At 46.2% G+C, this 24,674-nt stretch overlaps 1 protein-coding gene across 1 annotated transcript in view; it reads right to left on the bottom strand.

The window, feature by feature from the left end:
* LOC139059536 (neprilysin-1-like) overlaps positions 1 to 24,674 on the bottom strand; it is a 49,188-nt gene that overhangs the window by 8,065 nt on the left and 16,449 nt on the right. Inside the window, exons 4-7 of the mRNA XM_070537958.1 lie at positions 15,666 to 15,807; positions 6,014 to 6,304; positions 2,206 to 2,403; positions 314 to 540 (exon numbers count right to left, since the gene is read on the bottom strand). Of these exons, the coding sequence (XP_070394059.1) occupies positions 314 to 540; positions 2,206 to 2,403; positions 6,014 to 6,304; positions 15,666 to 15,807 (858 nt within the window). The remainder of the gene's footprint in view (positions 1 to 313; positions 541 to 2,205; positions 2,404 to 6,013; positions 6,305 to 15,665; positions 15,808 to 24,674) is intronic.

Raw genomic sequence — 24,674 nt, 5'->3', positions numbered from 1 at the left:
CTGTGATTGGTTGAGTTTTTGCCCACGGATGCGACAAACGCATTGGGGGCTACACGTATGCAGCTGCGCTGTAAAAGTGATTAACTTTACGGTTTATTACTTTCGACAACACGGCTGCATCGTGGTATGAAAAGCAAGTCGGTGCTCAAGGCAAGGCTATAGACACGTCATTCGCAGCTCTGCTGCCAGTTATCTGAAAATGCTACATAGCGATAGACACGTAATGACGTTATCTGCGCAAGTATTCATGAGCACCAACTCTGCCTATCCCGACTTCTATGTTTCGGTCGCTTTCATCCGTGCAACTGCGTACTTGACCGAGGCCTCCATAGTTGAACGCGGCCGTCCCAAAGCCAAAGAAAAACGGCGGCTGCACGACGCCGGCCTGGATATTCATCGTGTTCAGGAGCCTGTTGTAGTAGGCGTTGGCTACACTCGACGAGATGTTCACCGTGTCGCTTCGGAAGAGGCGCTGCGTCATCAGTCGGTGCGCCTCTAACCACGGGGTGAAGAAATTCGCGCCGGCGTCCGGAAAATCAGCTGCGCAGAAAGAAAAGCGGCCTCGACTATGGTTGGAGTTTGACGGCATTAGCGATCTGTGTGTATTTTGCAATTGAGAATACACGTCAACGACCGTGCTTTCCAACGAGCTCACATCATCATAGGCTTGTGCACCGCCGTTATCTAGAGGGATCTGCCAATCAGCGTGACAAAGAAAAAAAAATGGAAGTCGAAGTGGATCATTAGCGAACAAGCAGAAGCTGCCTGCATTTATAAAGTATTTTCGCGAAAGCATTGTAAATGCCCAAGGTAGGCGTCGCCTACCCCCTCCTAAACCGCCTCACATACAAAAGCAAATTAACGCAAATAAATATGAATGAAGGAAAATATATACAGACAAGGGTAAGACAAGCCTTACTCTGCTTTGTAAAGGCTGTAAAAGGGAGATATAAACTCTCTAATAAAAATGAAATATCTGGTCCTCAGCAACGAAACGCCAAAACCACTGAGTCAGTGCGGTGGGTTTAAGTCGAATAAAGCACTTCAATAAATAAGAAACAAATGAAACAAAAGCGAATAGCTCACTTCATCTTATCAAGAAGCTACCAGGGCCGATGCTAAAACTTCGTTGATGTAAGTCGGTTTTGGGGCGGTAGACCTCTTTGAAATGCTTAGCGCGACGTGGCCATTGTCACGGTCAGTTCTGCATTTTTCCAAGCATGCTAAAGACGTGAAAGACTCGACGCGGCGTGGCGCAGAGTCAAGGCGATTGATCGGAGAAACGAACAGCCATATCTAGATACCTTTTCGCTCATTATAAATGACACGCGCACATGCATGTATGCAAATTGATCACTAAGTGACTACGTACGCATGTGAGCAGTATGAGAGAGTTTGCGCAAAACTGCGCAATACAACGTGAACAACGGGAGACGCGGCAAGTTGGACCATGCTTGACCAAGCTTGAACAAATTTCACACCGCAGTTTTACTTGAAGCTGATATCCACTAACTGGCCCATACAACCATACAACGTTTCATTGCCGTATTAGGGAAACCGTCAAGTTTATTTTATATGTAACGATCAATTGTACTCGTCACGTATGATTACGTAGATGTCATGCCAATTTGCCCTCGGGAACTTTCCCGCCGGACATTCTGCACAGCCAGACTAACTTATGTTCGCTATAGAATTTCACCCCCAGTCTTTCAGTAAAGCAATGAACGGGGCTAGTTGGTGGACGTTCTTGATTGTATTGCGCTCAGTGTTACATTAACCAGACTAATGGACCACCGTAAGGAACAAATCGTGGACGTACGGGGCACACGTACATCCACGCCTTGCACACGTACGTATTTGCGCCACGTACGGCCCCGTTTTGTTCCTTATGTTCGTTCATCAGTTCCGTCAGTGTAACACTAAGCGCAATACCATCATGAATGTGCAGTCTTTACAATATAAGTAGTCTTGTTCTCAGTAACAATGCGTATTTTTAATATGCTCACGCGAGTTCTTTATTTCTGTTTCCACGAACAATGAACCTGAGATGCGAAAAAGAAGACGTGGCACATGCAGCAAAGTTGCGGAAGCGTAATGGGCTGGGCATGGTCATAATGCAGGCCGTTCCTGTTGCTTTATTGGGTTCGTAAATCGGTAGCACGATTACCTACTTATGCCGTCGTAACGTTCTCAAACAATGCTCACCGAAAAATGCTTCCATATGACGGACGGTGTCGATATCCTTGGGGTAGCCAATGAGGAGCCCCATTTTGGAGGCCTTTTTGATGCTCAAGCTCCGCATCCAGCCCTCCATCCAAGGCACATGTTGGACCTTATCGCGCAGGACTTGCATTATGTTCAGAGCGAGCAAAGTTGCCGCCTTGAGTGCAGATGATAGGACGACTGCGAAGGTGAGAAGGCTACGGCTAAAGAAAAGTGTTGTTCACGGTAAAGCTGCCGCGCGCACTTTCACAAGCAAGCATGTAACTTGCGCGCGCTGCAGTCTTATCGCGAATAATTACCGACTCGCCCAACTTTCAGTTTTCCTTCAAGCAGCTGCTAGAAAGAGAGACATCAACTTTATTTTGCAAGCACCCCTTTGTCCGAGCCGTCGTCGCTGGTAACACTGTGTCGTGATTTGGCCTATTTTAGCGTGCTCATTAGTTACGTTAAACGAAGGTCCGCAACGTCTAAACCACAGAGAAACTACTGGTGAGCTTCACACCATCCTAACAAATTTATTATGATAGCCTTTCTACAGCCAGTCCCGGTTTCGTTTCTGCGGTGACGCGGCGTCATGACGCAGAATGTAGTCCGTATGACCGAGTGCTTAAATTCAGGGGAGATCAGAGGGGGGGGGGGGGGGGGGGTGCAGCCCTCCCGCCATCGGCAGGTCAACTGTTAGGTGAAACGGCTCTGGTTCAGCGAAACGGCTCTGACTGGTTGCGCGTGGTGTGATGCGCGCGCCTAAGCACCTGGAATCCTCGCTGATAAATCACGCTCCGGCGCAGCTGTCAACTCGTCAAACTGCACCTTTCCCGCAGCTTCCCTGCTCTGGGGGAAACTGGGTTTTTGCGTGACCAGACCACCACCGAAACTTGTGAGCCAATACATTCTTCGCTTGAAAACAGGAAAGCAGGTATTGTCTAATAGCTGCATGCATTTCTCCGAGGCACTGCACATGACCGTCACCATCCTTGTTCGGCTAAGATTCTTGGCGCAGCGTAATGTTTCATGAGACATTTGAGCATGAAGCCACCTGCTCGTGAATGAGGGAAAGTTCACCTTGGCTTCTTTAGGTTACCAGTTCGTTTTCATTCGTTTAGTTATGAATTATGAGTGCTATGATATAATAAAGACGCATGCATTTTGTCGACTTTCGTAAGTAAGCAGGTGCGAAACCATAAAATATATTGCTGTAGTGCCTTATGTCGTCCATGACGCAACTAATGTTCTTTGTTGCAGCTAGACTTCTTAGCTTTGAGTTCATACTAGTCCATATCTTTGCTTCTCGTGTTACACGTTTGACAGAAAAAAAATGAATGTGTTCTTGCGTACGCCGTCTTGGTTATTGTGTGCTATATATATATATATATATATATATATATATATATATATATATATATATATATATATATATATATATATATATACATATATATATGCGCACTATATTTCTCGGCGCCCAGTGAGGGCCCCCTCTAATGGAGATCTTAAGCCCTGGTAGGCGCAGGGAATTACGAGGTTTTAACACTTGCTGCGGTACGCGCGTTCATCTGCTATGCTGCTAGACCAGCCCTCACAAATAGTAGCAGCATATCAGACTCACCTCACCTCTTCCCACGTCACCACACACTACCATCATGACTCCACGGCACAGTAGAAACGAAGCCAAAACAGGCTGTAGAAAGGCTATTATGTTAAAATATTTAGAACCTTCTGAGATTTGCCGGTGGTCAATTACCACAAAAACAAATTGACTACTCAACAATGTAATGTCAGTACTTTTTGAAATGTGCTGTACAAGAAGTTCACGGGGCCGAGGTTTTCTGGAGAAGCGACTCCGCTCACTGACCGAGAACTTTACGAAGAGCTGCAAATTTCGGCCACCACGACCAAAAGCGCGTTTCGACTGAAAATTCAACGACTCTGTTGAGTAGACGACTGCGCATGACTAGTAGAGTGGCTCAGTGACTGTTTCAGTAATACTTAGCGGTGCTACAGAGCTATAACTTCGTAGTGAGGAATCTTCAACGTGGACTGCAAGGTGTTCGGATGTTGGAAATAGCATCTTTCACTCTTCCTCAGCAAAAAAAAAAAATATGGCATGCACAAACGTACGCATTTGGGCTGGTTGGTTCATCACATGACTAGGGAAAAAACAGTGCAATGAACAGGATGCCGGAAAGAAAGAAATTTTAGTTATATGTTTGTAAAGAGAGGTTGTGTGTATTGAGTATTGGAACACGAAAACGGAAAATTCCTTTGCGTCGTTGGCCCCTAGGTGGCGAAATTTTCACACCTTGGTAACACTAAAGGGTACTGATTTCCAAATGAAATACTGTTGCAAATGAAGAAAGAAAGAGTGGCTTATTACTCTCTTACGCATGCATTTTACTTGGCTGCCCTGCAGCTTTGTTTTCTGCCATAACAAATGGGCTACTGAAGTTTGATGACCTCGTGCATGTGGTTTTTTTATAAAATTAATTTTTCTGTGACCGGCGACTAAGGATTAAAAAGCACTCAATGTTAAGAGTCTAGTGCCTCAGCAAACTCAACGAAACTTTCATCTAATCGCGAAGCTGGGTCGCTTCCCTCCACCAGAATACTTGCCTGTGGGATAAAGACTGACTGACAGGCTTGTTGGTTCCCGATTACCGGGAAAAGAAGAACGGAACTGTTAGACGGCACGAACCTGGAAGTGGGTTATCTGCCTCTGCCTTGAATAGCTCGCGTGCATCAAATAGCCCGCATCATCGGAGACTTCGATGGTGCATGTTTGTGTTCTCTTCCGCCAATGTCTAGATTGACATCTGCTTTAATTTGGCGACTGTCCGGCGAAGACGGAGAAAGGGCTGTCTACGCACTGAATTGTGTAACACAGGTAAAGTTTCTCAAGGAGTTCGTTAGTGTTCCGCAAGGAGTTCCTCATCATCCCGAAAACAGGATATGTAGGGAAAGTAATGCGACTCATTTTCTTATCACATGCAGAGGAATCGGGAGAGCTGTGCTGGTAACAACCGTTTCTGGTAGGTGTTAGCTCAACGATCCGACGCAGCTCAGTCACTTCTTAGCCTTTACGTAGGACAGAGCGCATGAGAAGCGAACAGTTGTTTCAACGTTGCGTCACGGTTCGAAATGCTGTGCAGAGTCGGTCACCAATACGTCATGCACATTACGTCATGCAAAGGAGCGATATATTTCATTGTAAAGGATGCATTGAAACAAACTAATAAACCTTCGCTGCGCCAAAAGGACCCACACGCTAGAAAATACGCTGAAGCCCACGACATTGCACTGACGTGCGGTCCCTATCGTTCCAGCTCTTAATTAGAAAAAAATTTGGCCTCTGTTTTCCACAGTAGTAATTAGCCCTTTTTCTCTGCCAAATGAATATAAATTTGGCAGAAGTACTTGCTCGTTTCAACTGATGTAGTCTGCCTTTTAGTTAACGTTCAGGCATGTAAAAAAATAATCTGAGATCTTAGGCGCCAAAACGAAGATACGATTATGAGGCATTCTGTAGTGGGGACTCCGGATCGATTTTGATCACCTAGAGGTCTTTAACGGGCACCCAACGCACGGCAAACTGGCGTTTTTCGTATAAAATGGAAAGAGCACCAGAGAAAACGAGACACACAGGCAGGCATCCCGACATCACAAGACGATCGCAGTACGCCCTGTGATCGTCTCGATGTCTCCCTATCTTTCCGTCCACTGTTGTGCGGCCCCACTTGGAAGCCATTATAAAAAAACAACTAGTCCATCACTACGTCGACATTTACACACTCACAGCGGCGGAGGTAGCTGCTCATGACGGCCGCTTCCATGATCCCGCTCACGGTCACGAGGCAGGCCCGCTCGAATTTTGGGCCTTGCACAGTGGCCATGACGGCACCGCTGGAAAGTGGCAGAAGCTGTCGAACGAGTCTCCAGGACAGCACTAGCCGCGCATCGTCGTGGCGGATGGTCCCGTTAGCCACGAGCAGCTTGGCCACCTCCGTCGAGTGTCCCAGCACCCATAGAGCGTCGGATTTGTCGTACACGTCACCCGTGTACTTCGCGATGAGTCTTAGCCACTCGTCTGAAAAAGCGCACGTATTAAATAAGGTGAGACGTTGAAAATTCGTACGGAAGACTCAGTTAGAGGAGGGATGACCATGGTCGTTTCAGTTATAGTTGGCCTTTCTATAAAGCTTCAAATTTAAAGAAAAGTACATTTCCGTCTTTTTTTATGCTTTGTCTACGATATTTCACAAATGCAACATACTTCTTTCATATAATACAGTGTGCAAAGAAAATATTACCAACAAATAAAATCGGGTCCATCTGACCTCTCTGTTCATCTCGCCCTGGCATTATTCGTGAATATGGAGTACATTTCTCACTTAATAATGACACTGGAACAACCTGGGTAAAAAATGTCTTCTGCACTGTTAAGACACAAGTTCACTTCGTTCATCACGAACTCTCTGTCATGCGAAGGTCGCAATATTGCAATTACTGTATTTTTTCTTTCTTTTTTTTCATGTGGTGATACAGATTCCCTGGTTGCTCTCAACAGTTGCGTTGGCTCCATCCACGCACGCAACGCCGTGCTCGGGTTTAAAGTCGAAAGTTCGCCTATTCTGCCCAAGGTGGACGATCACCGACTGGCTTACCCTTGGAAACGACGCCTCCAGTCAACGTGCCGAATTCGCCAACGGACGTAATCGCCGCCTTGCTGGACACATTTTTCAGCTTGTGGATCAACGTCAGCACTGATATGAAATGACAAAAAAAAGAACTGCGGCTGATGCAACGCACCTCGTTGAAATCTACATTCAACGAAGCTTCGTTTAAATGCATAAGCAATGCAGAAAGCTGCGTTAGTCTCCGTTTTCTTTTTTTCATTGTTGTTGTTTTGCAACGTCAGTGCAAGGTGAAAGCGGACGCCCTCGCCCAAACCATATCATCCAAATCTCAAGCTGTCCAACCGCCGCCCCTTCGCATCTGCTCGCGCGCATGCGCGTGTGTCCTCACGCACCCTGCTACACAGTGTGATGCATGCGGTGTCAGGAGTGGGGGCTCAATCCCATGGTCCGTGGTCCTTTGCCAAGATTGGAGTACGGCATGAATTCGAAGGTAGCTGGCCCATGCCGTCGTCCAACTTATTTACGCTGAGATCGTTGATGAAGTGAAGAACTGCTTCTCATCGAGAACGAGGAAAAAGGGTTTATTTACAGAAACTAAATCAGTCTAACATGACTGCTTGAGAAAAAGAGAATTAGTCCAACAGGACTGCATGAGAGAAGTGACTCAGTCTAACATGACTGCTCAAGAGAAGTGTTCTCAGCATTCGCACAACCACAGTTTTTATACACTCGATCCGCCGGTCCTACGACGCGGCGACTGTTCGTTTACTCGTCACCAACGCGCCGCTGCTCTGCAGAACAGTTTACGTACACAAAGGCAACCGCGCTCTGATGTCCGACGACGACGTTGTCAGGGTGCCGTTCCGGGAACTACCGACGCCGATCGAGGGTCGCTCGTTGTTAAGTGCCACGCCAAAACGTGAGACGCACCAAAATACGTCGTCCCCACGGCAGTTTGTCCGTGCGTGTCAAATCAGCTCCGCGTTGGGGAACTCCGGAATCATTGTTCACGCACCGAACCAGTTCCGTCACAATGTCGAAGGGGCTGGAGGAAGGCGGCGGATTCCAGCGCAAAGGTCGCTTCTTTGAACGCTTCGCAGCTGCAGCGACAGAGAGGGAGAGGTGCGCGTCTTGCACCCCTTTTCGTAATCGGGTGGAAAGGTGGCAATCCTGCTCAGCGGCTCGCCATTCTTGACAGCGCCTCCATGGCCCGAAAAATCTCGACTGTCTAGCGCTGACAACCGCTAGGCAGGAAAAGAACGGCTGCTGGTCAGGGGGGGATTGATGTCTTGGCTCGCAGCGACCACTTGTGCATTGATGTCACCGCCCCAAAACATCCAACAAGGACAGGCAACTGCAAAATGAACCCCACAACACGGCTCTGCGCCGAGATGGCGTGCATTGGCTATCACTTTAGACTCGCTAGGCTTCAAAAAAACAACAACATAAGTGCAGAAACAAAAAAAATGCTACATTTCACTATGCCAATTTCTGAAGCAAATTCCTGCTGACAAATTCAGCAATTAATGGAGGGAATTCTGCTGAATGAGAGGGGATTTTCTTCGCCTAAAGAAAAGCTAACACTAGTAACCCCAAAATTTAGGCGGGACCCTCAAACGCAGAATTCAAATTAGCCTGCTCAAACCATCCGCATTGCTATGCAACTTTCCCTTCTTATATCTAACGGAGAAGTTGTACTCTTGGAGAGTGAGGCTCCATTGCAGCAAGCGGCCGTTTTTGTGTGACATTTGATTGAGCCACGTCAGAGGACAGTGGTCGGTCTCGAAGATGAACTTCGCTCCGTACAAGTAACACGACAACTTCTGGGCGGCCCAAACCAAACAAGCGCATTCCTTCTCTGAAGCGCTGTAGGCTTCCTCTCTTACATTTAGTTTACGGCTGGCGTAGAGGATAGGATGCTCCTCGTTATCGTCGCCGACCTGACTAAGTACCACGCCCATACCTCTGTCGCTTGCGTCGCATTGAACTATGAATTCCTTTGTGTAGTCTGGCGCGCGAAGCACAGGGCGAGAAACCAATAGCGTTTTCAAACTTTGGAAAGCGTTCTCTTTGTCCTTATCCCAGTGTACGTTACTCGGTGCTCCCTTTCGGAGGGCGTCTGTTAATGGACTTGCCAATTGCGAGTAATTCGGAATGTACCGTTGATAGTACCCCACAAGTCCCAAAAATGAACGAACGTCCGTTTTCGTGCACGGCTGAGAAAAATCTCCAATCGTCGCTATTTTCAGCTCAGCCGGCCGTCTCATGCCCTGACCAACAACATGGCCCAGATAAGTAACCTGCGAACAACCAAACCTACACTTTTCCGCTTTCATCGTTAAGCCGGCTTCCCTCAACCGTGAGAACACCTGTTTGAGGTGCGATACGTGTTGTTCCCAGCTGTCTGAAAAAATGGCTACATCATCAAGATAAGGTAAGGCGAACTCCTGCAAGTCTTTTAGGACAATATCCATTAACTTAGAGAAGCTAAACGGCGCGTTCTTCAGCCCGAAGCTGAGTGCGAGAGGGCGAAAAGTGCCTACAGGCGAGATGAATGCGGCATAGCGGCTGGCACTTTCTGAAAGGGGAACTTGCCAGTACCCCCGCACGAGATCTATAGTTGAAATGTATTTAGCAGCGCTAACTCTTTCAATTCGTTCCTCAATGTTGGGTATCGGGTACAGCTGATCCCTAGTGATCGCATTTAACTTCCTGTAGTCAACACACGGACGAGGGTCCTTGTTAGGGGTTTCTACGAGTATTAGCGGTGACGTGTAGTCACTCTCAGCGGGCTCAATAACTCCCAACTCTAGCATGCGCTGTATCTCTGCCTCCATAATCTCTCTCTGTCTTGGAGACACCCTGTAAGGTTTTGATCTTACTGGTTCGGTAGAGGTCAGCTCAATTTCATGCGTTATCAGTTCGGTTCTACCCGGCCGATCGCTGAATCTGTCGAGATATTCCCCCAACACCCCTTTTAGCTCATCTAGCTGCTCGGGTCTTAGAGATATTCCCCCAACACCCCTTTTAGCTCATCTAGCTGCTCGGGTCTTAGAGCATGCGAGCTTACCGAGTGTTCTACTACTTCTTCTAGGCCGATTTCAGAGTTGGAGGTTGCCCTATACTCCTTAAACTTGGTACCAATGCCATCCGGCTCTTTGACAGTATAGTTAACGACTCCGCTCCGCTCTACATACGGCTTCATCAAATTACAGTGATATATCCTCACTTCCTTCCTGCGACCGGGCATTCTCAAAGCATAGTTAGTTTCTGAAAGTTTGTGCAACACTTTAACGGGCCCGTCCCAGTGAACTTCAAGCTTGTTCTTTCTTGAAGGTTTGAGGATCATTACCTGGTCTCCGGCGTTAAACGTACGAAGCCTCGCATTCCTGTCGTAATAGAATTTGGCGTTCTTTTGAGCTAGTGCCATGTTCTTTCCGACTAGTTCTTGGGTTGTGCTTAGCCGCTCCAGTAAATTTAGCACGTATTCAACCACGGTTGGACTCTCCCCTCTTTCCTCCCACATCTCTCTTAACATTCTCAGTGGAGACCGGAGTGTCCTCCCATACACTAGTTCTGCTGGTGAGAACCCTGTCGCCTCATGTGGAACCGTTCGCAAAGCAAACAAAGTTGCCGGCAGACAGTTCTCCCAGTCCTCCTTGTGCTCGTAACAGAGCGCACGCAAAACTCGCTTAAGCACCGAATGCCACCTCTCTACACTGTTTGACTGAGGGTGATAGACAGAACTGTGTATTAACTTTACCCCGCACTTTTGCAAGAATGTGGAAGTCAGTGCGCTCGTGAATACTGACCCTTGATCTGCCTGAATTTCGGCTGGAAACCCAACTCGTGCAAACACTGTCAAAAGCGCGTCTACTACTTCGGTGGAGCTGAGCTCTTTCAAAGGGATTGCTTCTGGAAACTTGGTAGCCGGACACAGCATGGTAAACAAGTACCTGTAGCCTGATTTTGTTTTTGGAAGAGGCCCTACCGTGTCTATTACAAGTCGTCTGAAAGGCTCTGTTATTAAGGGCACTACCTTCAGTGGAGCTTTCCAAGTCTCTCCTGGTTTACCAGAACGCTGGCAGGCGTCGCATGATCTTACAAAGTTTTCTACATCTTTGAAACAGCCAGGCCAGTAGTATTCCATAAGCAATCTTTCCTTTGATTTGTTTATGCCTAGGTGGCCGGACCACCCATTTCCATGACAAAGACTCAAAAGGTCCTCCCTATACTTAGTAGGTATGACTAACTGATCTAAAATCCTACCCTTTCGATCTCTGTAATGCCGATACAACAATCCTCCTCTCTCATGTATCGTTATGTTGCGCCTAGCAATGCCTTCTTTAGCTGTGTCACGTAATTTAGCTAAGCTCTCATCATTCTTTTGCTCAGCTGCCAGTGACTCTCTATCCACGCGTAAGAGTTGATCAAAGTTCTTTGAGGCCGGTGATAATAACGACCCTGTCTCGCTTGTGAGCGCGTCTGCTTGCTCTTCCTGCAGGCTAGAACTCTGACACTCTAGTGCTACGCTCTCATTGAGCTGGTCAACTGGCAGGCTCTCCTCAACTGTTCTTTTGTCCCTCGGGCCTAGCTCGGATTCGGGTATTGAAGCTATCCCCTTTTCTGCTTCAGCTGGGGGAGCTTGAGCATTTTCAGCCGAAAGCGCCGCGATCTTACGAGCTTGGCCTCTGGTCAATGCCTGTACTATGCCCTCTCCCAGTTTGAGCCCTCTGTCACGCAGTAACTGATTCGAACGATTCGAAAAGATGTAGGGATACTGCAGTGACAAAAATTTGGAAACTGCAGCCTCAGTCTCTAGCTCCCCGAATGGTCCACTGATTTTGACTTTGGCCATGGGCAGACACACGCTGTGTTCTTCTACAACCTGTTTTATCCATGCTACTTCTCCGGTGAAGTCATCTACCATCACGTAAGACGGATGGACAATGTCCAGCGTGGCGGCACTGTCTCTTAGCACTCGGCATGGTTTTCCATTAACTTGCAGGTCGTGGAGATATGGACTTAAAATTTCCATATTCTCATCTTTTTCTTCCACGTAGGAAAAAACTACGCTAGACTTCTCGCAGTTTACAGCTATATGTCCCAGTTTGTGGCATTTGTAACAGCGAATTGGTCTAACAGATTCGAATTTTCTTTTCTGTTCTTTTTGTGCGGTTTCTCCGTTAAGTTTCTCCTCGCTCTTTTCTGCGGGCTTTTCCGCCATGTCTACAGGCTCGGATCGTCTAGTTTGCGCACCCTTTTTGAACGGAAATGGTTTCCGCGGTCCATTTCGACCGTCCCAGTTTCCCTCCTCGGCGTTCAACTTTCTACGGGTTGCGTACTCTTCGGCTAATTCAGCCGCCCTTTCCACAGTGTTTACATTACCTCTGTCTTGCACCCACAGTTTCACAGCTTGGGGGATGGTTTTGTAAAACTGCTCTAGACACATGCATTCAATGATCATGTTTCTGCTGTCGTACGCTTCCGCGCTTTTAAGCCACTCGACTAGGTTGGCCTTTAAGCTATATGCAAACTCCGGATAGCCCTCGCTATCTTTCTTGCCTGTGCTCCTAAACCTTTGCCGAAAAGCTTCGGCTGAAAGGCGGTATTTCTTCAGGAGACTAGCCTTAACTTTTGCATAATCATATGCATCCTGCACACTCAGTCTGGCGATTACTTCCGCTGCCTCACACGGCAACATAGACAGCAACCGCTGTGGCCATGTACTCGGGCCGAAGTTCATCTTTTCGCAAGTCCTTTCAAAATTCCTTAGGAACAAGCCTATGTCGGTCCCGACCTCAAATGGCTTTAATAGCCTGTCCATACGGTATGATTCTGCCTCACTTGATCGTCCCAGAGCGCCTTCACTTCCTTGAGACAACTCCAAACATTTTCTTTCAAGTTCAAGTTGCATTTTTCTTAACTCACGATCTTATCGCGTTCCTCCCTTTCTTTTCTCTCTCGTTCTTCTCTCTTCTTCAGAAGTTCAAACCCCAGTTCAACTTCTTCCTCACTGGCCTGTTCGGAAATGATATGCAATAATTCTGATTTTAGCATTTCCTTACGTACATCTAGGCCCAGTTCCTCACCAACAATCAACAACTCGTCTCTCAGCAGTGTCCTTAATTCCATGACTGCTGCTTTACTGCCTTGATTCTGCTCTCTAAATCTAGCTAGGAAAACACAACCTAGCTAACACACAACAATCTAGCTTCCCTACTGTTCTAAACAGAACAACCCCAAAATGAAGCCTAGAGAGTCAAAGCAAAAACCAAGCACTCACCGCAGATACAGCACCATGTCGCAAAGTCCATCTCACCGCTGTCAGCCAGTTGTCAAGATTGGGGGCTCAATCCCATGGTCCGTGGTCCTTTGCCAAGATTGGAGTACGGCATGAATTCGAAGGTAGCTGGCCCATGCCGTCGTCCAACTTATTTACGCTGAGATCGTTGATGAAGTGAAGAACTGCTTCTCATCGAGAACGAGGAAAAAGGGTTTATTTACAGAAACTAAATCAGTCTAACATGACTGCTTGAGAAAAAGAGAATTAGTCCAACAGGACTGCATGAGAGAAGTGACTCAGTCTAACATGACTGCTCAAGAGAAGTGTTCTCAGCATTCGCACAACCACAGTTTTTATACACTCGATCCGCCGGTCCTACGACGCGGCGACTGTTCGTTTACTCGTCACCAACGCGCCGCTGCTCTGCAGAACAGTTTACGTACACAAAGGCAACCGCGCTCTGATGTCCGACGACGACGTTGTCAGGGTGCCGTTCCGGGAACTACCGACGCCGATCGAGGGTCGCTCGTTGTTCCGTGCCACGCCAAAACGTGAGACGCACCAAAATACGTCGTCCCCACGGCAGTTTGTCCGTGCGTGTCAAATCAGCTCCGCGTTGGGGAACTCCGGAATCATTGTTCACGCACCGAACCAGTTCCGTCACAATGTCGAAGGGGCTGGAGGAAGGCGGCGGATTCCAGCGCAAAGGTCGCTTCTTTGAACGCCTCGCAGCTGCAGCGACAGAGAGGGAGAGGTGCGCGTCTTGCACCCCTTTTCGTAATCGGGTGGCAAGGTGGCAATCCTGCTCAGCGGCTCGCCATTCTTGACAGCGGCGATCGGCTCAAAGAGTTGGCGTTGCCACGACAGAAGTATGCGCGCGAGTATTTTTGTGCATAAGTAGCATGTGGAAAACGCACATGGACGTCAGGAATGCCCGCGTAGGGTCTGCGAGGCAATACCCAACTGAAAGTCCTTACGTACACGCGCGATGCCCTAAAGCGCATGATGGCAACGCCAGAGTGATTTCGTGAGCCTAACGGTTTGGTGTCAGGAATGGGCTCTTTGGAGGCCTTTGAAGTTTGTACAGCCTGGCCAAATAACGTCTTCTTATTGTTCAGCACAAAGTTACCTGCTTTGAACGTGCGTACGATTGTTGCTGAGATGGTAATGAAGGGAGCAGAAAAGCGATCGCGGACTAACGTTTAGAGCGTCGGGCTGCTGTGCTGGGGGACCGAGGTTTGATCCCACCATCGGATACGTAATTTTTTAACTATGAGCTATGTGGAAGTCAGCAGCAGCACTCAGCATCCAATGTCAAAAATGTCGGAAATTGTTCGCAAAGGAACCTTCGCTATAAAAAAAACAAGACAGTGTATAAGTGTCGCAGAAATAATCGGGATCAATCTTTTTTACATTATCCTAATGTATTATCCATACTTGGCTTCTGACGTTAGTGTATGCCGCAAGCCCAGATTTTCGAGTAAAACCGTGTTCCATCTAACTCGTTTTGTTCAGCATGTTTACCAAACTACGTACTAAACATTGCCTTCAAAGAAGGGTGACCGGTTCATCTAGTCGGTATTACAATAACTTTGTGGCAATAGCGTTTATTCGGAAATAGTTCAAACGGACAATAGACAAGGACGAAACGCCCAACTGCATGGTGTAGGATGGACACAGAAATGCTCCCAATGCTCATTCTAATAACGTAAATGAACAAGTTCTTGTAAGGTAAGGAGTAGCACTACACCTCCTACAAAGCATGGTCTTTTGGACTACTTCTTGCAGTTATTTCCTTTGTTAGAAAAGCCCAGAGAATAATGTAAAAGAGGGATCGACAAACTGGTCTCTATTTCTTGTTTTTGTTAATGTCGTTTCTTTAATACGCATTAATAGTGCTTGACATTGACAACTAGAATTTCTAGAGATGAGCCTGTCGCAAGATTTTCTAGCAGCTCTCTTTGCTATAACGTGTTCTTGTGAGTAATTTCGCTTGTTTAAATACAAGGTCTGTGTCCAAAAGGAGACCAGTATTTGAGTTTATCGTTTCTAAAACTTACCAAAATATTCATAACTTTGTGCTGCCGTACAACAAAACCACCCACATCTCTTCGATTTTCGTGCCAGGCAGCAGCCTGGATTTATCAGTGGTTTTGATCGCTAAAAAAATAACCCGCGATTTTTATTCCACGAATTTAGAAAAAAAAAGATAAAACACAAAAACGAAGGACGCCATATACACACTGCCAGCCCTATACAAACTGTATGGGATGATACCAGCTGATTGCATACGCGGCTTGTCGGCCACACGTACAAATTTTTTCCGGTACGCTCTCATCGGCAATTGGTGGCTAATATTGCTCCGCATTATGTTATTACTGACGTCTGATGTCACCAGTTGGTTTTCAGAAACATCGTTGTTTCATATTTTCTGCAGAAAATTCATGTGTGTTCTTCCTGTTTTCTTTTTTCAATCACTCTTGCTCAAGCGTGCAACGCAGGTTTACCAAGAAAAAAAAACGTACGCTTTCCTTCGGTGACCACGATGTGACCGGCTAGCTTAGCGATGTCCAGGTTTGAGTCGTACTCGCGTAGAAAGTAGGCGTAGACATTAAAGCCGACAGCTGCACCTCTCAACCCGGGCACGTAGTCTTCATCTGTAACCAGCTGCAGTAAAAGTGACGGCATCGCAAGACGTTACATATCGAAGTGCAGCTAAACATTGTCTAGCGATGTCCCCATATTACTCGCAGATTTTGACGGTCCTAATGCGGTTTGGTTTCAGAAACAGCAGAACTCGGGCACTGCACCGCTTCCACGCTTTAGAAAAGGCTCAATCACATACAGAGGCTATTCTTATTATTATTTTGTTATTATTATTTTCATTTTCTTGATTACAGAGGAAAATTGCCTCGGAGAAAAAGAAGAGAACAGAAAAGTGTGCATATCATATCCAGCGTTTCTGGACACGTACCAACTAGTGCCCCCAGAGGCCTAGGCATGAAGCTAGCGCGTTTTCAATGAAACGAGCGGACTTTTCGAGATTTATTTACTTATTTATTTATTTATTTATTACATACTGCAGACCAATCTGGTCCAAGCAGGACGGGCAATTGAAAAGGGCAGCAGACAGACATGTTCTAGAAGACGATCCACACGAGACAAATGTAGTGATCACCGCTGTGGAAAGCTAGAATCTTGTTCCCAGAGCGGTTAAACATTCTGCACTGGAAGCCTATGAAAACGACAAAAATTTTGAATCGGTTTTTGAGACAAAAATGGTAGCTGCGATAAAAACCACGGCTGCTATCGTAATAGCCGCTACAGGATATGTAGTCCAGAAACTGAGCTTTTGATTGATGCCTATCTCGACTCTTTAGACATGGTAAAACATTGTTCCCAAAAGCAATTCTTGAAATACAGTCATGTAAATTCACGTGGCATCTATAAAAACCCGCTCGTATCGCTTGCGGAATCGCTGGAAGCCGTGGCCAAGTCGTTTAATCGCTCTCACCTGTCGTTCCGCGTCTTGCTTGGCAGTGTTGGGGACACTGCCAAGCAAGACACTGCTTGGCAGTGTCTTGCTTGGCGTGCTGCGTGACATTTTATCTTTCGACGGCACGTAGGACTGAGTTCGGCAGTCTCCCACCAGATGGTCGAAACACAAAACTGAAGATGTTGTTTTGGTTTTTTCAGGAGCGCTCTTCAAGCGCTATCTTTTCTATTTTTACTTCCTAAAACGTAGCGATGGGTTGTTCATTTGTTATGTGATCGCTTTTATTCATCAGATTCCATTCCTTGGACAACATAACCACAAGCATGTACATTGCTATGCGTTACGTTAAAAAAAAAGACAACAAAAAGAAACGTGCCTCGTAGCATAGACATATTCAGGAATTCTGCACATTGCAGCTTCACCACTCTGTGGAACTTCACGGCAATGCAAATTCGCAACTTAATGGGCAAAATTTTAGCAAATGTGTAAATATATCGGCTGAGTATCAACAACTTCCAACTGACAGCGTCGAGAAGGTAGTCCATTCTAACATATGCATTTATGGCACTTAGTCGGAACATTGCCAGTGCGTTAAAGCAGTGTTTCGGTCAGGGATGGGCGGGTGTGTCACACGACAAGAGCAAATGGTTTTGCACCCTCTCAGCATAGGGCAGATTGACTTGAAGAAGCGCCAAATTTAAACCGCAGAGCGATTTATTACAGCTGGAGTTTAAACGGTAATTGCAGAGCGAGTGTCTTTCAGTCTGTGTTTCATTCAGTCAGACGTGCATGTTCTTGTGAAGCAGCAGGGACGGAGAGAGAGTGCATATGCGTGCGCACGCCTTGAGCGTGCGTGCGTGCGTGCGTGTGTACTTGCATTTGCGTGTGCGCATGTTTGTGCCTCCTATTCGAAACTGCGTGCGCTTGTATGCGCGTGCGATCATACACGCGTTTGTGCCTGCGTGCAGTTCCGTGTGCGTGCGTGCGTGCATGCATGAGCTGTGTAAATAGGAATGCGGACGAAAGTGTGTGTGTGTGTGTGTGTGTGTGTGTGTGTGTGTGTGTGTGTGTGTGTGTGCGTGTGTGCGTGTGTGTGCGTGTGTGCGTGTGTGTGTGCGCGTGTGTGCGTGTGTGTGTGCGTGTGTGTGTGCGTGTGTGTGTGTGTGTGTGTGTGTGTGTGTGTGTGCGTGTGCGTGTGTGTGCGCGTGTGTGCGTGTGTGTGTGCGTGTGTGTGTGCGTGTGCGTGTGTGTGCATGTGTGTGCGTGCGTGCGCGCGTGTGTGTGTGCGTGCTTGCGCGCGTGCGTGTGTGCGTGTGCGTGTGTGTGTATGTCTGTGTTCTGGATATTTCTAATATCCAGGATGTTGTCACGAATTCAATAGCCAGCGTTATCTAATCAGATTGCGCACGTGACGCGAATACAGGCGTACATTCTCGATCACATGTGAGCGCCCGAATTTGGCTGCAATGTGCGAGCATTCCAATCTGATGAGCCAATGCCTTCATCCGTACGTACATCAGATTCAGAGGAAGCACTACTTTGCGCGCAAGCATCATTGGGCTTTGAATTTTTCTTCCAGAGAAAGCTCGCCCTATATTGAGTTACATTCGTGACTCTCATTTGGAATTGCCTTGCTCTTCGCGTCACTACAACGTGACGGTATAGACGTGCTACATTTTCATAGAGTCAATACTGGGAAATGAACTGGGACTTTTCTTTGCGTGCGCATTTACACATTTAATACATTAATTTATTATTTATAACTTACTTATTAATTTAGTAGGTTGTAAAGGACAGCAACCTTGTATTAACAGGAGGTCTTAAGAATAAAGAAAACTTGAATGCTTATAGTGGGCTCTCACCTCGTCGCAGGGAAGGAAATTTCAATAAAATCTTTCTTATGATAATTAAAAGCCTATCCGCTTGAAAACATTTCTTCTGAGCTGCCACTTTGCAAGCTGATACCGACTTGAAGGTTGTTCGTATTGTGGGCCCTTGACATATGTCTTCCGATGCTATTCACAGCGTGTCTACAGGAAGTATTCAGAGACCTGGATTGGGAAGAATTGGGGATAAGAGTTAATGGAGAATACCTTAGTAACTTGCGATTCGCTGATGATATTGCCTTGCTTAGTAACTCAGGGGACCAACTGCAATGCATGCTCACTGACCTGGAGAGGCGAAGCCGAAGGGTGGGTCTAAAAATAAATCTGCGGAAAACTAAAGTAATGTTTAACAGACTCGGAAGGGAGCAGCAGTTTACAATAGGTAGTGAGGCATTGGAAGTGGTAAGGGAATACATCTACTTAGGACAGGTTGTGACTGCGGATCCGGATCATGAGACTGAAATAATCAGAAGAATAAGAATGGGCTGGGGTGCGTTTGGCAGGCATTCTCAGATCATGAACAGCAGGTTGCCATTATCCCTCAAGAGAAAAGTTTATAACAGCTGTGTCTTACCAGTACTCACGTACGGGGCAGAAACCTGGAGGATTACGAAAAGGGTTCTGCTGAAATTGAGGACGACGCAACGAGCTATGGAAAGAAGAATGATCGGTGTAACGTTAAGGGATAAGAAAAGAGCAGATCGGGTGAGGGAACAAACGCGAGTTAATGATATCTTAGTTGAAATCAAGAAAAAGAAATGGGCATGGGCAGGACACGTAATGAGGAGGGAAGATAACCGATGGTCATTAAGAGTTACGGAATGGATTCCAAGGGAAAGAAAGCGTAGCAGAGGGCGGCAGTAAGTTAGGCGGGCGGATGAGATTAAGAAGTTTGCGGGGACAACATGGCCACAATTAGTACATGACCGGGGTAGTTGGAGAAGTATGGGAGAGGCCTTTGCCCTGCAGTGGGCATAACCAGGCTGATGATGATGATGATGATGATGATGACGACGACGACTATGATGATGATGATGATGATGATGATGATGATGACATATGTCCAACCGCCGAACAAAGGGTTATTCCGAATGTTTCATTTCGGGAAGGCGTGTTACCCTCCTGCCCTTCACTCCGGTTCATAACCGCGCATGAGACGAAAGTGCTGCGTAAAGAGCGTCGTAGTTCGCAGAATCGAATGTCGGCCACGGCGGCCGTGTTTAGATGGGGGCGAAACGCGAAAACACCCGTGCACTTAGATATAGATGCCCATTAGAGAAACCCAGGTGGTCCAAATTTCCGTAGTTTGCCGCTACCCCATGCCTAATAATCCGATTACGGTTTGGCACGTACAGCCCCATAATTCTGCCAACACTTCTGCCACGATTCGATGTGCCATGTGAGGTAATGACAAGGCTCAACATTTTCATAGGTTATAACCAATGGCGCACTACAACGCCTCAAGCAAACACGTCTCCCTGTATGTTCTGTGTACTACGCAGACAAAGAGTAGTGGTACACGCAGGGTAACGTTTACCATTAACTCACTACTGTCGTATTGGACCAAACGCTGAATAAATGAAACATTCGCAGTCATCATCACCGCTAAATATCCTCAATCAAAGCAAACAGCACAGAGAGCTTCGCTTACATCGATTCTCAAAGTGCGTGGGATCAACATAATTTTCTAGACTGTGAAGTTATACGCTTAACGATCGCGCTCATTAATGGAATATTTATATTCGAAGTGAGAAAATGCAGCTGTCGGGTCTATCGCAAATTTGATATAAACGGCTTCAATCCAATGGCATTTGCGTGATTGCCGACTTCCGTGGGAATGTAGTCGTCAAAATGGGCTGCAGTTGGTAGTGAATTCAGGAAGTTGAGAAACGGCAAGAAGAAAGAAGCTTGCAAACGGCCTGAGGAAAAGAAAATGACTTTCTGAGCAGCATGGTCAGAGGGCAGCGCTACGGTTTCAACGTCCATCGAAAATCCCTCAAAATATGAACAGAGGCTGACAGAAATTCGGGCACCTTGGGGAAGGTGAAACCGATGGAAATCTCAGGCCATCACTAATTTAAATACAAATATAACTGAAGGATAAAAACAGCATACGTAGCCAGGGAGGCAAAATTTCGGGACAAATAAATTAACTGTTGAAAGAGTTTTGCTTAAACCCAATGGTACAAAGTAAGGCGAGAATCTCGGAAAATGTTGAAGAGAGGTCCACTAGTTCCTATGGCCGACGCCAGCGACTCGAAACTACCGGCGAGATGCTTTGTCCTCAGCCTTACAGGGTGAGTGCTTACAGGGCGAGGCACGGGTCTAAAATTTGGGACGCGGACTCCATCACATTAATTACAATGCACTATACGGTGTCATTCTTTGAAGGCTCATACCGATTCTCACGCAATGACGATGCAAACAGGTCTCATGTGCCCACTGTCACTTTTCTCGAACTGCCAACATTCCTGAATACAACTCTTGAATGGAAGTGTGAAGAGTTGTGCGCGACGCCATTGAGTACGTGGGCAGCCTTTATGTCGTTCGATACCTGCTGGTCTGCATTGCGGCTATATTATAAAGGCAGAAAGGCAACGTGGTAGACAATATGGAGAACAGACAAATCTTACATGTATTACTGCCAAATAATCTTAAATAGTGGTAATCTTTCATGCACGTGAATAACCGTGACAGGGCAGTGCTTTGACAACTAAATGAAAGTACTGTATATGTCTTACCCAAAGGTATACCTAACCCGGCGACCAATAAATGTGACGTGACATTGTGAGCAGCTTCCGCCATAGCATGCTAATGTACGACGACAAAGAAACAGTTCGCACAGTTACTGTGTCACATTTTGCCCCAAGGTGCAAAACCAACTTGTTCATGCGTCCATCTTAATACCTAAGCACATCCTTTCTCGATTTGAAGCTGCTGCGGTAGGCCATCAGTACGGAAAGCAAAATTGCTAGGAAAATAATCGGGGGTACCTTAACGAAACCGATAGGTGAAAATCAAAAGCCGTCCACGACAACGTCTCTCATAGACGCTGCGTTCAGCAGAGAAAGCTTTAGCTCGGACTTCGAATCAAAGTACATGAAATATGAAAAATCGTTTTTCTCGCCAACCACAGCATCAAATTTGATGAAGTTTGTAGCATTTAAAGGAAAAATTTAGAGTATAGTTACTGTTAGTTGCGAATTGTTTATTTATGTCGTCAGCTTTTAATAAAAATTAGTAAAAATCGCATATTTTCAGAAAATTAAAACATCTGTAGCTCAGCAATCAAAAAGGATATCATAATTTTGTCAATTCCACCTAAATGTACACCTGAAGCGGACAAAATCGATACATTATACACGATTCAATAAATACAACTAATTTGTGAGTAGAAGTGTTGCACAACCATTGTAAACAATGTAACAAATTCACATAAGATATAAAAAGACGTATCAAATTTGTCCACTTTGGATACTATTATGGATACAGTTTATAGAACTGCGACATCTATTCTAGGTGCAGAGCTGCGAATTTGTAAGCTTCGTGCTTCTATGTTTCTCCAGCTTACCAATTTTTGAAAATTCCTTTTAGAACATCCGGACCTCATTGGAAATTCTGCTTCTCACATTCGCTATAATCTCACATCCTCTTTCAAGTGCAACAAATTTCGTTAAAATCAGCCCAGCGGTCATTTCAAAAAAGCGTTTCTGCGTTTTGCATGTATTTGAACGCGCGACATTGGAGTTAGGCCCGTGCTAAAGCTGCCGCAAAGTGCTTCCGACAATTATCCCAGCCCGGTGACTTCGCAGCGTTAAAAAAGAAGAAAAAAAATACCGTAGCTGCTTTTCGGAAAGCCTCTGAAAAGCCCGCAATCAATCACGGCTACATTTGCCTCGTCGCGACTAACCGTTCTTAGGATGACAAGTAATTTCCAGCCGACGAGCGGCCACTCTTTATCAAAAACACTGATAATGCTGGCGGGACAAGCTTTGTGGTGAAGTTTGACGCGTAGAGATAGCTTTTAATTCTTTCATTTTTGTTTCGTGGACGTCATCACACGTCACCGCGGGAAGTTTGAAAAGTTTAAGGTCCCTACTCCACGTGGTGGCATTCCCAGGAACTAAATTTACTCTAATGTCCAGAAAAGCTGGATACGTCTGGTGAATTCTTGCTCATACAATTTTACCTAAATCTAACAAAATACAAGACATAGAATATACAGATAATCGCTTTCAGGCAGCTTCTCAGTACACACTATAATACAACACGCATCTAGGCAGACGCAAAACGGTACAAGTATAGTCACATTCCTACGTTTTAAATGTTTGTTAACGTTGCTCGAAATTGTGAATTTGCATAATAGGAATAAAATACAGAACGCCGACCAAAATGGGGTGGTCAAAAAACGTTTCACATTTCGGCTTCCACGCCTTGTTCAACTGGAGCCAAGCTTCAGTCATCGCCCAAGAAAATAACTGGACAAAGCGACAGTATCTGAAATCCCGGACTATCCAAACGACCGCACACACGCTTAATCAAAATGATGGCAACCTCCCGCCAACATACGCAAGATGCCTGAAGCGATTATTGACGCGGATTTAAGCTGAAGTTTTTTTGCCTCTCAGCTCAGTGAACAAGGCTTCCGTGTGGAAGCCGAAAAGTTAAAATTTTTTTGGCAAACCCACCTTGGTCGGCGTTCTGTATTTTATTCCTATTATGCCGTTACTTCGCGACCAGACAAGATTTTGTCATACTCTTAATTTCAAAATTGTCAATTGTTAGGTGCTGATACTGCCGAGCCGGGAAGGTAGTTGCAGTCATCTGAGATGCGGGATGAAAGACAACTGACAATCCCCTGGTTTTTCACAACCTGGTTTCGGCAGTGTGAGGATGTTAGACACGCCGCGATGTGTACGAAGGGAGAGGAATTGGTATATTGCGTGCTGCTGGATGGTAGTACATCTTATCGAATACATATAAGCCTCGTTCTTTGGGACACTCGCTTGCAAATATTACATGCTGTAATTAACCTCTAATGAAATAATACTAAACTTATAGAATGAAATTGCTCGATAAGCGCGAGAACTTACGTAGGTTTGCTAGATGGGCTCGTTGCAGCGAGCTTTCCATTTCGGCTATGCTTGATGTATGGCGATAGTTAATGGGAACGAAATAAGTAGAGTTATTTTAAACCATTTCAAAACCGTAAACTACGTTACAGGGGACTTGCATCAGGCCGTCAGCGTTGTGCTGCCGCCAGGCGACGCTGATTCTTTTGGCAGCCATTGTGAGGGACAGACACGGGCAGGCTGTAGTACAGCTGCTCGATTTGCACGCCGCATGTTTGCACGCCGCCCTTTCTGCAGCATTCCTTCACTGAAATTCTATGTATATATATATATATATATATATATATATATATATATATATATATATATATATATATATATGTATGTTATTACGGTTGGAAAAGATGACAAAGTCGTCGATTGTGAACGAAGTGGCGACAGCCTCTCGGGATTCTTGGCTGCTCTTTATATACGCCCTGTAAATACATCTTGTAAATAGTTTTATACCCGTGACACTTTGGTGGAGGTGCGGGTACGCGTCTTCGCCACGGAGCACCGCAGCGGACGTCTCACCCAGCCTGGGACCATGCTCCCAGTGGAAGGCACCGCATCTGCTGCTGCAATGCCGACTACGCATCCCCAGTACGTTGCTCTACCTCAGCCGCGAGACCCCGGCAAGTTCACTAGCCTCGATGGTGTTGACGTTTAAGAATGGTTGAAGATCTATAAGCGCGTCAGCAAGGCAAGCAGGTGTAATGTGACCATAATGCTGGCCCATGTCGTGTTCTACCTCGACGGAACACCGCGAACCTGGTTTTACACACACGAGGAAGAGCTAACCAGCTGGGACTTGTTCAAAGAAAAGCTGTCCGATGTTTTTGGCAATCCGACCGGTCGACAACTAGTCGCCAAGCAACAACTCGCAACGCGTGTACAAACTGCTACCGAAACGTATGTCTCCTACATTCAGGATGTCCTAGCCCTCTGTCATGAAATCGACACGTCCATGCCAGAGGCGGACAACGGTGGACACATCATCAAAGGCATCGCGGATGACGCATTCAACCTCCTGGTCTTTAG

This window comes from Dermacentor albipictus, chromosome 4 (genome assembly GCF_038994185.2).
Source record: "Dermacentor albipictus isolate Rhodes 1998 colony chromosome 4, USDA_Dalb.pri_finalv2, whole genome shotgun sequence".
NCBI lineage: Eukaryota > Metazoa > Arthropoda > Arachnida > Ixodida > Ixodidae > Dermacentor > Dermacentor albipictus.
Note: the sequence above shows the minus strand (reverse complement) of the source record. Positions and strands in the feature narration are given on the sequence as shown.